At 37.4% G+C, this 14,720-nt stretch overlaps 1 protein-coding gene across 8 annotated transcripts in view; it reads left to right on the top strand.

Annotated features, from left to right (window-relative positions):
* CASK (calcium/calmodulin dependent serine protein kinase) overlaps positions 1-14,720 on the top strand; it is a 189,058-nt gene that overhangs the window by 115,202 nt on the left and 59,136 nt on the right. For all 8 annotated transcript variants that reach the window (XM_066314066.1, XM_066314063.1, XM_066314070.1 and 5 more), the window contains exons 7-10: positions 1,295-1,470; positions 3,574-3,696; positions 6,001-6,084; positions 7,650-7,749. In XM_066314066.1, the coding sequence (XP_066170163.1) occupies positions 1,295-1,470; positions 3,574-3,696; positions 6,001-6,084; positions 7,650-7,749 (483 nt within the window). The remainder of the gene's footprint in view (positions 1-1,294; positions 1,471-3,573; positions 3,697-6,000; positions 6,085-7,649; positions 7,750-14,720) is intronic.

Genomic DNA, 14,720 nt, shown 5'->3' with positions numbered 1-14,720 from the left:
TTTGAATGGTGGTGTTTTTTTCTTTAGAATATTGTTAAAAAGCTGCTATATTTCTGACAATATTTTAATCCTTGAGATGCCGAAGGGACTAATGAGAAGAATATGGTCAGATCATGTTCCTGTGTTAGGTGGGATAAACAGAGGATGGTCTTGACTGAGGAAGCTACTTCCAATAGGTGTTTGTTCCCAGCGCTGTGGCTTAGCTGACTCCCATGCAGAGGGTGAGCAGGGCAGGTTAATCAAGCAAGAGTCTCTGTACAAATACAAGACTGAGTTAAATATGTGCCCTGCAAACACCTCTGATTCTCTGGGCTGCATTTTATGCTCTCCTAATCAGCAGGTGCTGCAAGCCTGAAATGGAGCCTCTGAAATCCACTGTAATAAGTAACAGTAATTTATGAAGGGAGTACTAGTGGTGACAGTTTGCTACATCAGTGTTCTTTTGTTCAGTTGGTACTTGGTGGAACCAGAGTAGTTCAAAGATTTCAGCGTTTGTGTCAGTGATAATCTGATCATTCAAAGTTTGATTTTTGCAGTGGAAACAAAACTCTTTACAATGGGAAACATTTTAAGGACAGGTAAAATGTTCATTGCTTTTCTTTGGCTTAATATGTTACATAGAAATTCAGTTAAGTAATTCTAATCAGTTTATCTGCTCAAAAGATCAGTTGGTATTAAATACATTTTGTTTTCCTAGGGAAACATTAATTACACTCATTGAAAGCACTCTGTGAAACAAATGAGCATTACCTTTTCATCTGCAGCAAGATATTGCCCTCTTCAAACAAATTAATAACACATTTGCTGGCATTTTGTGGTTTTGTTGCCAGTTTCAGTAGCCAAGGTATGGGCAGAGCATCAGACCAGACTCTGCTCTTGCCAATTAGATGCAGCTTTTTCAAGTTATCAGTGTGGACTAGAACTGTAGAGTATCTTTGTATTTGCTCTTTGAATAATTCCTGTTTTGAAGATTGTCCAAATTGATGGATTTACTTTTATATGGGAAGTTTCACTGAAGAGTCTTAATGCTCTTACAAGTATTGTTTCACAGTCTGCCAGCTAGGGTAGAATATTCCTCAATTTATAAAAGTAAAAATGAAGCAAAAGGGAAAATGCTGATTTATCTCACTGCATTTATATAAAAGTATAAACTTGAGGTGAAAAGAATTGTGTTAAAAGCTTTAAACCATGAACAAAATTTATTAAAACCGTTTCTGTTTAATGCCCTGATATTCTTCATTTCTGTGTTGGACGCACATCACTTTGACTCAATTTTCTTTTTATTTCCATTTAGGACGTGTAGGAACACCTCACTTTATGGCTCCAGAAGTGGTAAAAAGAGAACCATATGGGAAGCCTGTAGATGTTTGGGGTTGTGGTGTGATCCTGTTCATCCTGCTAAGCGGTTGTTTGCCTTTTTATGGAACCAAGGAAAGATTATTTGAAGGCATTATTAAAGGCAAATACAAGGTAAATGACAGAATACATGAATCCTTTTCCAGTGAGATGAGCTCTGTTGGTAAAATTTCTGGAAGTTGATTTTTGTATTTAGCCTGATTTAAACTTAGACCTTATGGAAATCTGTCACACAGGAAGAGACGATTTTCCCTCCCCAGTCTGACTTGCACCTGATGTGTTTTATATCATTGCTAGGAATTAGAATATGGAAATATTTGCTTAGATGAAATAATAAATGGATGTTACAACTCGCCCCTAGTTGTACATTGAACCCAGCAGAAAGACAAGATGTTTAGCTGTGAAGTAGAACATACTTTAACCTCAGATTTATACACCGTTTGAATTTTTTGATCAACTAACAGAGCTGTCATAAACATTCATCATTATATTGCCTTGATTTAAAACAAAATGCATGATATTTTACAAATGCAGGCAGGCTTTTTTCTCCTTAGTACAGTGTGCAGTATAGTGCAGCTGATGATTCAAAAGGAGCCACTTGCAACCAAGGCCGTGTCTGTGCACATGGGAGAAGCTCTCACAGCATCAGCCCCCAAACCATTGTGGAGGCAAATTTAAAGCTTCAACTTCACTGTTTCTGTGGGTCTGTCTTAATATCAGCTTTGCTGTACTTTGGAACCAAGGCTATACACAAGCTGTGCATTAGCAAATTACGAGTGGAAACTCCCAAAGCTGTCTGATAGTCTGATTTATTGTGTCACCTTAACAGCCTGCTAAAATGGGAGTGACAGCAGTGTTACTGTACTTGGTCAGGAGCACATACTTCATTTTTTAAATTTTGTGATCCTAAAAACAGTAGCATTTCTTCATGGCACTAGTTTTGGGGTTGCACAGACTGACAGATGTTCCACTTCATGGAAGATTTCTTTATGGAATCTCTTAAGCAGCTACAGCCTTCTGGAAGGATACAAGTTAACTTCTCTTTTTTAAAAAAAAAAAAAAAGTTATAGCCAGCACATTGTGTCCTCATAGTTCCTTTTCTGTTCCTGTTTCCACAATAATTTGTCTATTCAGTGAAAATCCTGTGAAATTTACAATTACCTTCGTTTCGTTAGAAATGAAAAGGAAATTATGAATCACAGCTCTAAATGTGCATTTCATAGCCAGATAATGTTGCTGAGTGCCCCAATTCAAAGTAATCATTTTTTGTGAAGACCAATTTTAAATAAAATGGACCTCTTTAAATGACCAGATTTTAACGTTGAAAAGAGTCTGGTTATAATTTTGAATTTGCCTTTAATACTTTGTAAAGTTAGATCTCTAACGTGCATTTAAATAAAACTTGGCTTCTTCATAAATTAAAGAAATACTAGAAATACCTTAAGGATATAATCATTTATCTCACATAAAGAATATTCTTACTTTGATATGGTTCTATCAGGTGTCCATAATTTGGATTGGTTCAGGACAAACCTGTATATATGCACAAAATGAAAATATATTCTAAATCATCCTTCACATTGTATCTCATAAAGATAAAGTTCTGCTCTGAAAGCGTTGCAATTGCTGGTATTGTCTTGTCTTTTTATGCTTTTCTAGTGGAAAAACTTCACCTGTTGTGAGGAATTTATTGAGAGTAGCCATTGTCCATAGCCCCTTCGGGACAGGACCAGAGTAGTTCACAACAAGCATTCTCTTATTCCCTTCTTATCCAGAATCACTGACATGAGATTGTGGGTTGAAACAGATAAATTCTCACGCCACATATTGATTTCAGGAGTAGATTTAATTTCTGCATTACTCATATGCATAGTTAACAGTTAAACAGAGCTAAATTGTTTTTTTTTTGCTTTATCTAGTGAATGGTCACTTTTATCTGAGCAGAATGTAGAGCAGGTAGAGATTGTACTGTGATTATAACAGTACTAGGGACATGTCAGAGTTTATGTTTTCAATTTTTGTGCCATTTCATTAGCAACTAGCATTCAGTTTTTACAAGCTATTTAAAAACTCAGAAATTTTCTTTTACATTCATTTACATGCAAATGTTCGCAAGCACCAACCACTGTTAAATCTCTGCAATTATTCTACATAAACACTGAGTTCTTTTCTACATTCTTACTACTAATTTAATTTCTTTTTCTTGCTCATAATCAGATGAATCCTAGGCAATGGAGCCATATTTCTGAAAGTGCCAAAGATCTGGTGCGCCGCATGCTTATGCTGGATCCAGCAGAAAGGATAACAGTGTATGAAGCACTGAATCACCCCTGGTTAAAGGTAGCAAAAGCAGCTGTTTGCATGCTAGTTTCCTGTTTAAGGGAGCAAAACATACATTTCTTTGTTTTTCTGAGCTTTTCAAAGTAGACATGAACTGTACAAAATGTGGGATAATGGGCTTTAAATGCTTTGTATGATTAGAGCCTGAGATTTTGGTAATTGCCAGGCTTAACCTCTTGAATAAGAGCAAACTCAGTTGGACATCTTCAGCAGCACCAGAGTGCAGGGAGTAGGGCTGCATAGCATAAAGCTTAATGAAGGTGTTAATGTGTCTTTTTGTGGTTACTCCAGAGGAGTAATTTCTGATCTCCTTTTTGCCTTTTAGTCATATCTAAACCTCTTTCCTGTTACTCATGTAGCCACGCACTCTACTGCTGTTGCTACTGAACCGTTCTGCTTATATAATATTCTTGGAGATATCCCACCAAAAGGGAAGGAAGTAGTGGAGTGTTGCTCCAATGCCACTGTGGCTGCAGAAAATTCTATGACATCTGGTAATCAAACTATTTTTCAGTGATGGCAGATACTTTGTAACACACTTTAAGCCAGTGGAAGAGTAAGTGCTGCACACTGAAGGTTTACAACAGGAGCAGGAGAAGATACATCTGTAGCTTCTCAGCAGTCCATCACTAGTCTGTGCTAAACATTGGGGTAGGAGAATGATGGGTTGTGCTGCAGAACTAAAAAGTGGCAGCACTGGTTCAGAGCACTGTATTTTCTTTGGCAGAAGGTGATGAATTAACTATTTTTCTTAGTTATCTTTTGCTTCTTTTCTATAGTGGGTGTCTAAGCTAAAGAGAGTCACAGTATCATTAACCTAAACAGGGCACTTATTTTGGAAGGGGGCTAATCTGGTGTTTGCTGCTGGATTGTCTTTATGCTCTACAAGAGACAAAGAGAAACCCACTAAAAAAAACCTGGGAAGAACAACATATGCTCTTCTCCCTCCAAGTAAATGGTGTAACCACCGGTGAATGGAGTCATTCTTCCACTTCTCTGCTCTCTTTCTGCCTCTGCCTCTTGTATTCCAAGCTGCAGAGTGGTGCAGCTTGTAAGAGGAGGTCAGGAGTGTTCACCTCTCAGAAATGACAGTGGTTAGGATAGCTCCTCTGAGTGTTGGGAAACTGCAGGTTGAAGCCATTCCGCTCAAAAAGAGCCAAAGTTCATCTGTTCATACGGGATATACACAGTGTATCAAATATCACAGTGTATGGAAATGAACACCATTATTTTGGAACCCCAGAATATCATACAAATACAGGTGATCTGTTTTTACCTGCTTGTAACTGGACTTTATCCTGACTTTGAGAGCATACCTACACTGAGATGCCAAAGCCAGAGCTTGGTTGAGGGTCATTTTGGCAGAAAACCTGTAATTTTTGTTGTTTGAGCAACTGAGCTAATTAGGTTCGTTAAAAAGACAGTTTTAAAACTCTGTGCAGCTTTGCCCTTTTGGCATCTGTGGTCTCTTTCTGATCATGTTGTTATTTGTTGGAAGTCACATGGTTTTGTTTATGACAACTTTTTGTTTGCAAGCCCAGGCCAGGCATCCTACTAGTCAGTCCTCTCATTTTTGCCTACAATAAACTGCCTTCTCTGCTGACTCAGAACTTTCTAAACCATTTATAGATTGGAGCAAATACAGCATGAGACAGAGACATCTTTAGTGCCATAGAGAGACTGCTGTGGTTTCACTCTGATTCAGGGGAAGCATGTGATAAACACATTAAATTGATGATTTTCTCTAGCTTCAGGGAGAAAAGGTAGTTGGCTGCTGCAAGTTTTGTGCCTTCTGTCACTGCAGTTGTTCATTGACAAATTTTTCATCTGCACCTACAATGGAGAAGTCTTCCTGTACCATCCTCTGGCTGGCATTGGGTTGGCACTTCCTGTCCTGTTGGACATCTACCCCACCTCCCAAACTTACTGAAGTATCCAGCACCCTGTAAAAGAGTGCTTCATTGAGGTTTGTGAATTCCAAAAAGCAGAACTACTTTCTGCTTGTCAGCTTCAAAGTTCAGTGCTATTCACAGACTGACTGCACAAAAAAGACTGGGGTCTTACTTACTACTAGGTGGGAAACAATTACAAAAAGAAAATACCCTTGGCCCAAGTTAAGAATTCTGTCGGAGTACTTTAATCCCTCTTAATTTCTTGAAATTTACCTTAAGTTGCAACAAATCCTCATTGTCCTTAGGATATTTATAAGCCGGTACTTTTGTTGTCCAGTTTCTTAGTGTCACGAGGATATTAAAAGCATGTATTTAATGTTATTCTGGTTTGTTTTTTGTGGGTTTTTTCAAGGAGAGAGATCGCTATGCATACAAGATTCATCTTCCAGAAACAGTAGAACAATTGAGAAAATTCAATGCAAGACGAAAACTAAAGGTAAAGTGAATGTAGTGTTAAAACAATATAAATACACAGCTCAAATTTTGTGATACTTGATTAATATGAAAGGTGCTAAAAGAAATCCGTGCTTTGAAATCAGCAATAAAATAAAAAGCTGTTACAGGCCTTCACAGATGTTTATTGAAGTAATGTATTAGAAAGGCTGTTTGTCCTTTCTTTCTTTCTTAGTGCATAGTTTTCAAATTTCAGTGCAAATTTTTAGTATCAGCCAAGGTGGATATGATGCCTTCATCTTCAATCAATTCAGTAATTCTGAGTAATATGAATTTCTGGAGACAGTCATGCAATCACTTCTGTTACTGTTGTGTTACATTTGTACTAAAAAAGAACATAATTTTTAACATCTTAGTTGAAGAAAAGCAAATATGTATTCTTCAGTTTATTGTATGTTTAACTACATACTAGTTTATTTCTTAGCCATATTGAAAAGAATGTGAACATTTTAGCCCAAAACAACATGGTTTTCCTTCTGTTCCTGTCATGGAATGTTTAACAGAAACATTTCTGGATTCACTGAAAGGTTCAGAAAATTATAACAGAAACACGGAGCATTACAGTTCATGGGCTGTTTTGGAATTTGTAATAAAACTCAGAATCGGGTATTCACACTGAGCTGCTGCTTTGCAAAAGTTTCATGTACCAGATGATGAGGATGCTCATTGCCACAGTTCATGAGCAGCTCTTTCTCTTAGGTGGTTTGTATGCCCAGGTAATACTTCCAGTAAAATGCTATCTAGTACATTTTAGAATATGACCTGATTCCTCTTCTAGGTGTAATTTCAGATATTTCCCAGATTTCTTTCTGGGGATACCACTATATTTAGTTTCCTGAGCTTTTATGCCTTCCTTATTTTTTTATGCCACTTTATCCAAAGCACTGTTCTGCAGTATGGTTCATGAAATTTGTCCATATTTCCATAACTGTGAGGCATTAAAACCTGAGTGGTTAAAGTGTAATTTACTTGAACAAGTAAATATATGTCTGAGCAGGTAACCATTTTTCTGGGTTTGTAAATTCCCCTGTAACTCTCGTTCTGGGACTCTGTGATCTGTAACTGTGTTATTTTTATATTGATGCATTATGGGTGTCAAAGTATTCTAGTGCTGTCAGTGTCAAATTACGACAGTTTCTAAAATAAAAACATAGTGTTTTGCTTTAAAGAGTGAATTTTTATTCCTGCTAATCCACTCAGTCTAGGTAAGAGGAAAAGCTAAAGAGATCAGTTATTTTGTTTACATTGTACTACAATGTCAATTTATGCCTCACAGTTATTATTTCAAAACACATTCACCTAAAGAACTATTCTGGGGAATCCCCTTACAAAGAATATTTTTGCTGTTTATTGGTGTATGACCAGCTCTACTGTTAGATATGGTCACTGATAAAAGGGAGGCAGAGCTGAAGACTAGAAAATTTATTTGGTTTTCACTGAAAAGGTCAACCCACAAGAGACCTCAGGAGACTGAGTGATCCAAGGTGTCTGGAAATGTTTAGTTATCCTTCTTTGTGTAATTGAGACTGTGTGGGTATTTTTATTCAGGGGGCAGTACTAGCAGCTGTGTCAAGCCACAAATTCAACTCCTTCTATGGTGACCCCCCTGAAGAGCTGCCAGACTTCTCTGAAGACCCCACCTCCTCAGGTATTTTAACAGAAAGTGTATTTACTGCAGTCAGCATGTCTTAAGTCTATACTGACCAGAGCACCACTTATTTACTAGTTTCTTGAGATTCCATAAAATTGAATATTAAGTTAACATTTACATGTGAAAGAATAAATAATTTTCAGTCACAATGGCATTCACAGCTGGCAAAAAAAAAAAAAAAAGAGAAAATCTTGGCACAATTTTAAGCCTCTACAGAAATTCTGTCTGAGTTTTGGTTTTGGTTTTTTTTTTTTTCTTGTATGTACATTTAGCTACAAATAATGTTATAATCTCACATTTCTCTTTATATTACTTGAGTGTAAAAGCTTATTGAAATTCTGTCTTGAATTCTTAGGCAGGAGCAAACTCTAATACCTTACTAATAGTTAGTTATAAAAAAGAAGCCATTATGTACCAAAGTTTCCTGACCTCCTGTTTTAGAGAACAGTATGATTAAATTGTGTCCTGTTTAAAGTAAACAAAGAAATACTGGAGAGTTTTTCTGACCCCCAGATGTTCAGAGAGAGACAAAACATGTACTCAGGGACCTCCCAGCATACCTCAAAGGGGAAGATAATACTTGTTCTGTGGTCTAGGCCTTGGACAGGACACTGACCTTACCCAAACAATCCTTCTGTCCATAGCCCAGATTCAGAAATTTAAATAACCTGTCAGTCCCTAAACTAACACAGCCCTGTTTTAGTTATGTATCTTAATTTTGACATAACATTGCTCCAGATATTTGCAGTGCAAAAGTCGGGGTTGATGTATCTGATCTAGAATTAGGATTTGGGATCAATTTAAATGAACCTTTAAGAAAAACCTAAGACCAGAATGACTGTCTTTAATTTTTCTAAGCAGCTTAGGAGTAGTGGCAGAATATTTTAGCTATATACTGACTTTTCTAGAAGACATTTCAGGAACGTAATTGCGTGTGTTGATTTGCTGTGTGATAATTCTCTGTCCCAGTATTTTTATAGGTGGAAAATTATGTATTGACTGCATATACTAATTATTTATTTCCTTCCATTTCATATAAGCAAGTAATACTATAAATTATTTCATTGTCATTAATATAAGAATTATGTGCCCCATAAGAATGGGGGAAAACTTTTATTGGTTGAAATTCTTCAATTTCACTTCTTGGAATCCAAGTTCAAGCACTAAAATTAAAAGATGGCTTCATCCTTAGACGTGAGCACTGTTCATAATTCCCATAGAAATGAAGGAGAATCCCAGAGCATTTATTGCAAAAGGGTAATCAAAGCCTCATGGTTTAAGTTCAGCCAGACAGCTTTAGTGTGCTTGTAGTCACAGTTAAGGATGCACCTATTCTTGGAAGAAAGAATAAGTTAGTTTTACTTCACCTGGAACTACTTGCAGTGCCTTAATTTTTGTTTCCATCTACTTCCCCCATTTCAGTGGTGAATGTTCACCAACACGACTGGCAGTGGCAACTTTCCTGATCTGGAAACAGCAGTTCTGCTTTCCAGTTTCAGTCTCACGTCAACAGGACATGTGTCTTCCTCAGAGTGATGTAATTGCAGATATCCCTATAAAAGAAAGTTCCAAGTTCTATTTTTTTCTGCTCACAGAATACCTGAATCCAGTGCACACATAAATTGTACAGAATATCTGGGTTGGATCCATTGTTAGCTTGTGTTCATCTCTGAAATAACTGAAACAAAAGCTTGGAATTCTCAGGAAAACCGTTACCCCCTAACCTGACATTGATCAGACAGATGAGGGATTGCAGGGATGAGGAAACTATGCTAAGTGGGTAGTTTTCATTATGTTTCTCTGACCTGCTCCTTTACCTGATAAAATATTTAATACTGAATACTGAGCCTTGCAAGGAAAGACTTTACAACTCTTTCAAGCTTCTGAAATTCCTAGATACGGAAATCTATTTTGTTTCCTGTTCAGAAGTTCACTAATAATATTTTCAAATATTTTTTTAGCATGTAGGACGGGTCTTATGATGATTCTAAAAACCAAACTAGTTTGGAGAAATTAAACATGAAACTCAAGAATTTCAGTAAAAACCTGATTATCTTAAGGTTATTTAAGTTTCCATACTGATATCTCATAATGTTATTCCAGACCATAAACTCTTAATGAAGAGCATTTAATATTTTAGATGTGTTTGCCAGTTATTCCTCCCATAAAATTTCAGGAAGCTTATCGTTGTAATTAAATGGTTTGTCAGAAACAGGCAAATACAGAGCTACTACAGAAATAAATATACAGAAATACAGATGCTTATTAGATTATGCACATTACATTTCCTGTCTTCCAGAGTTTTCCAAACACAGAAGCAGAAAATTTCAGTTCTCTCTTTTTCCCCAATTAATCTAGAGGTTTTCTTCCTCAAAGTTCAGTTTGGAAACCTGGGATTACTGGAACCTTGAAGCACCTTTCTATGCTACCAGAGTATTATCCTGGGGTAGGAAGGCACTGCAGGCAGCAAGTCAGATGACTTTTGTGGTTGCAGAATCACAAAGGATGTTCTTGTTAGAGAGTTTTCCAGTGGTGGTCAGCAAATTGCATATCTAAATTAGATGGGAATGAGCAGTGATAATTTTCATTTAAGGTCAGCCAGGTTTTTTTCTGTACCCATCTTCCTTTCCTTTGCACAGTGTAACAGCTTTTGGTTCCAAGCACTTGCAGATCACTGGGTGGTCTGTTTCCTCTTTTGTCAGCAACCATCCTCCGAAGAACTTGAATTAATCCTGCTATCATACTGTTGGTAACCTGGCAGAAACCAGTGTTGCCGAATTTTGAGTGCGATAAAACCTTTTAAAATACTGTTAAACCACAATGCTGCCTTATTGCGGACAGTCTGTGTTCAGTAACTTCTCCAGTAAAGCCACCAAGCAGATCAGCTGACAAGCTTTCTGCATATGGTGTTTCCTAAAATGTAAAACATTTGACTTTCAGGTTGCGTGTCTTCAAGACGTTGTAAAATGTGTATTCCCCAAGGCAACACATGTTTTGGATACTTTTAATATGCTGAAACAAACACAAATCAGAAGTTAGCAATCAGCAGCCTTGAAGGCTAAATCTGTCACAGGAGGAAAACTGGCCCAGTAGGAAGTATTTGAAGTGGACCATGAAATACAAAAGATGCTAGAGAAGTTCAGTGTTGACTCTCTGCTGCCCTTCCCCATCTGACTCCCTCCCTTTTCCTGCCCAGTGCCTGGCCCTCCTCATACCTCCTGATTGCACATTAGCTCTAGACAGGTTTCCCTCTCCTTCTGTCATATGCTGGCCACTTGTCCCCCAGCAGAGGATACAGACATACAGTTTTCAAATGTTTTCATAACAGTGCCTCAGGCTGGGGAATGAACATCACCAATGTAAAGCTTTTAATTTTTCCTCCTTTTGCTTCTTGGGATTTGATTTGAGAAGCTGAATTGAGGACAACTGTTTCATATGGAGTGTTAAGTAGATTCATAATGTTTAGGTTTTCAGGCCAACAGTTAGAAAAACTGATAAACTGAAGAGGTTTTTTGTAACTTTATGTTTCCAAAAGCTTTTTGTAGCCACATTTTCAGAACAAAGTCAGTGCTGGAGTTAAGCCAGCGGATAGTCCCTAATCTTTGGAAAACTGCATTTCTAACTTTTAATTAAAGCAAACCTTACCTTTTGGTTAAAGGATGCTACTCTCTGCTGTCTGCTGGAATTGCTTGGTCTGTGGAACACATTTCTGAACCTCTGACTAAGAGGTTTCAGAACAGCTTTTTGCCACAGACAGTTCTGGATTCCTGTAAGGAGATCCTTGAACTTTTATGGGGTAACCTCAGAGCAAGAAAAGAGCCTGAGTAGCCAAATGTGCTGCACCTGTGCTAGGCATTGGCCCTGCTGCAGCATTTCCTGAGTGCTGAGCTTTGTGCTCACTCTGGAAGCACATCAGTGTAGCAGCAGAGTTTTGCACTGCACAAAAAGCAGCCACACTGAGGCTCCTTCAATGCTTCTGTCTCGTTTTCTCCAACTGCAGGGTGCAGATTCCACACAGCGTTTTCATAAATGCTTTTTGGTATTTTGTCTTGAGGTTGATCTGTGCAAATTGAAATTTGCACATCCTATTCTGTGAGACTTTGTGTTGTCATGTCAAACGAGAAGTTCTTAACAGCATGAGATCTTGATTTTCAACTTAGATAATAAAATTGGGAATAAAGCTAAATCTCTTAGTCTTTCAGAGTAAGATCAAACAGCATAGATGGGGACAAGTTGTAAGCTCGCTGTTTCCAACATACATGGACGTAGCTGAACTCACAAGTTAGAATAGTTAGTTGTTTTATGGAATTTAGAATTCATGAAGTACTGTCAATACAAGCCCATATCTTAAAACCCATCGGTTTTATCAACATAAGTAAGAAAAAACCTCACTTTTGTAATGCAAAAATTACCACTGATTCTGTAAATATTTTCAAAGGGTGTTGTATAACATTTTAAAATATAAGTGCATGGGGAAAAAACTACATTCACCTTAAAATTCTTATTAATTCCTTCTCTAGTATTACAAGAACAGTTATTAGTTTTGAGATTGTGAGTTTGTGTGTTTCCAGTATTCCATTAATAATTTTATGATTTTTCAGCTCTTAATTCTTTGCTCTGATATGCTTAAATAAAAAAGGCATTAAAACACTGTTAACTAGAAGCAATAATGAAGTGGTTGTATTTCTAAATGGTTCGCATAACATTACTCACTGAAACTTTTGATTTCAATATAACATTGCTAAATTTGGATTACTAAGTATATGCATCATTTATTACTTACTAAGTTATGCATAATTTGCAGTATGTTGAATTCTCACTTCTTACAATATTTTTATAAATAATAACTTCTTGTCCATGAGTTTTTTAAAATAGTTTAACCAATGTTGGGAAAAGTCTGGTATTAATAGATCTCTAACTCTGCATCCATGTGCTGCCTCCCCAGTGCCAAGTGTTTGTTTTCCCCCATCCCAGTCTGCCAGTGCCATTTGCTTCACACATAGAGAAACCATACTAAAAACTGGAGGGGGGATCCTTGTCACTTTGTTGAGACTATTTTGTGGCTAAATTAGTCTGCTAGGTTGCAGCTTTATAAATCGCTTGTTCTGAAATCTTCATACTGTTTGTTGTTTGTCCAAACGCTGCCTTCCTTCTAGGACTTCTAGCAGCAGAAAGTAGGTATCCCTTTGTTTTCCTTTAAGGCATATCAGTCAGCTTTGGTGTGTGTCTTTGCATGTTTAAAAAAAAAATCCGCTTTCTTTTGCTTCTCTTTGCTCTTTTCAGTTTTAATACTGCCTGTTCAAATAAAATTATATGGTATTGGGTAAATCCGTGCACAGTGTAATACATAATCAATTATAATAATTAAGCAGAAGGATGATTTCCAGGGAATTCTGAAGATTCTTATTTAGAGGCAGTATTAAAATTACCTGAGTTTTGGGGTTTTTTTTCCCAATATTTCATATTTGCAACACAACTGAACTAAAATTTAATTTTCCTTGAATTAATTAAGTATACAATACTGTGGTTTTGCATTTTCATTCTGAAATTGTTTTCATGGGCTAATGGTTTTTTTTTTTTCTTCCTACCACCAAACATATACTGTAATATTAGTCAAATATTATATTCCTGCTCTACGCTTGCATGAACTCTCTTGATCCTTCTGTGTTGATGTGATACCTGATCTATGCATATGCACTGTGGATATGCATACACCTGATTTCAGTAATAGCCCATATGTGTCTCCTCAAGGAAGGAATGTTGTTGGCATGTAGGGAGGAGGTTCTGCTGCAAGGTAGCTGCCTGCACACTGTGAGACAGAGAGGCTGGGAGCACAAGCACCTCTAAAACCTTCAGACTGTACTGGGCAGAGGAGGTGTGAAATTTGAGACCCTTTCACACAAACCGCGACAGTTTCAAAAACAACTAATTCAGCATCTCCAAAAACAAGCTGTAAAGACTGGGGGTTTCCTGCAGCGTTTTAAGACTTGCAGGTTAACAGCTCTACTTCTGTCTGAGGTCACGGCAGGTCAGCAGGAGATTTGTCCATGTCTCCATTTCTGATCAGTCATGGATTTTGTGGTTGTTGTTGTTTGGTTCATTCTTTTGATTTTACAGGTTGTGGGGGAATTTTTCCTTGTCCTCCTATTTTCCCCATCTCAGAATACCTATCCAGTAACATTAGAGTGAAAGTACAATGGATTTTTATATAAAAGTTTTGTGATAATATTATTTTTTAAACAGTTGTAGGGAAAAAAAAAAAAACCACCCTCACACAGAGCCTGTGCCGTGGTTTTTGGATTTTTGTTTGTGTATAGAGACTTTTCTTCTGCAAACTGACTGTAAGAGTGTGCTGCCATCATGCTGGTCAGCAGGGAGTTTTTAGACATTTTTGCAATGAGGAAGAAAGGATCTGAGGAAGGGATAGTGAAGAGCATTCATCTATTAAAATATCGATCTGTTTAGTTGCATGTGAGTGCATTTACAGGAAAGCTACAGGTCTGGTCTGAAAAACAACTCTTCTTAACCAGCACTCTAGACTGGCTTCTGTCGTATCTGTGGCTGAGTTTACAGTGAGGGGTAGCTGGGAAAAGGAGTTAACAAACTGTGTGCAGGTGCCAGGTATGGAGACAGGAGAAAGCTGGAGCTGTGCCTGCACTCAGTGCCTCCGTGTGTGCAGGCTAAAAGGAAGTCTCTCTTCAAATAAAGCATCAGTTTCTGGCTGCCCTCTTTGTCCTCTCCCTCATCACTTTCATTCCCCCTCCCATCCTTTTTCGTTTTACATACATAGTACTGTCCTCTACATTCCTTCTGCTGTTTGGGAACACTCAGAATCTTGTTTTCTTTTCCTTTTTTCTTTGTTTCTCTTTTTTCCTTTGTTTAGTCTCTTTCTCCCTGTTTTTCTCTCCTGCACCTATTTCCTTTAGATTCTTCTCTTTTACATCCCTTTCTCTCCTTTCTTGTATTCC

This window comes from Sylvia atricapilla, chromosome 2, assembly GCF_009819655.1.
Source record: "Sylvia atricapilla isolate bSylAtr1 chromosome 2, bSylAtr1.pri, whole genome shotgun sequence".
NCBI lineage: Eukaryota > Metazoa > Chordata > Aves > Passeriformes > Sylviidae > Sylvia > Sylvia atricapilla.
The sequence above is the reverse complement of the archived record's forward strand: the minus strand, read 5'-3'. Positions and strand labels throughout refer to the sequence as shown.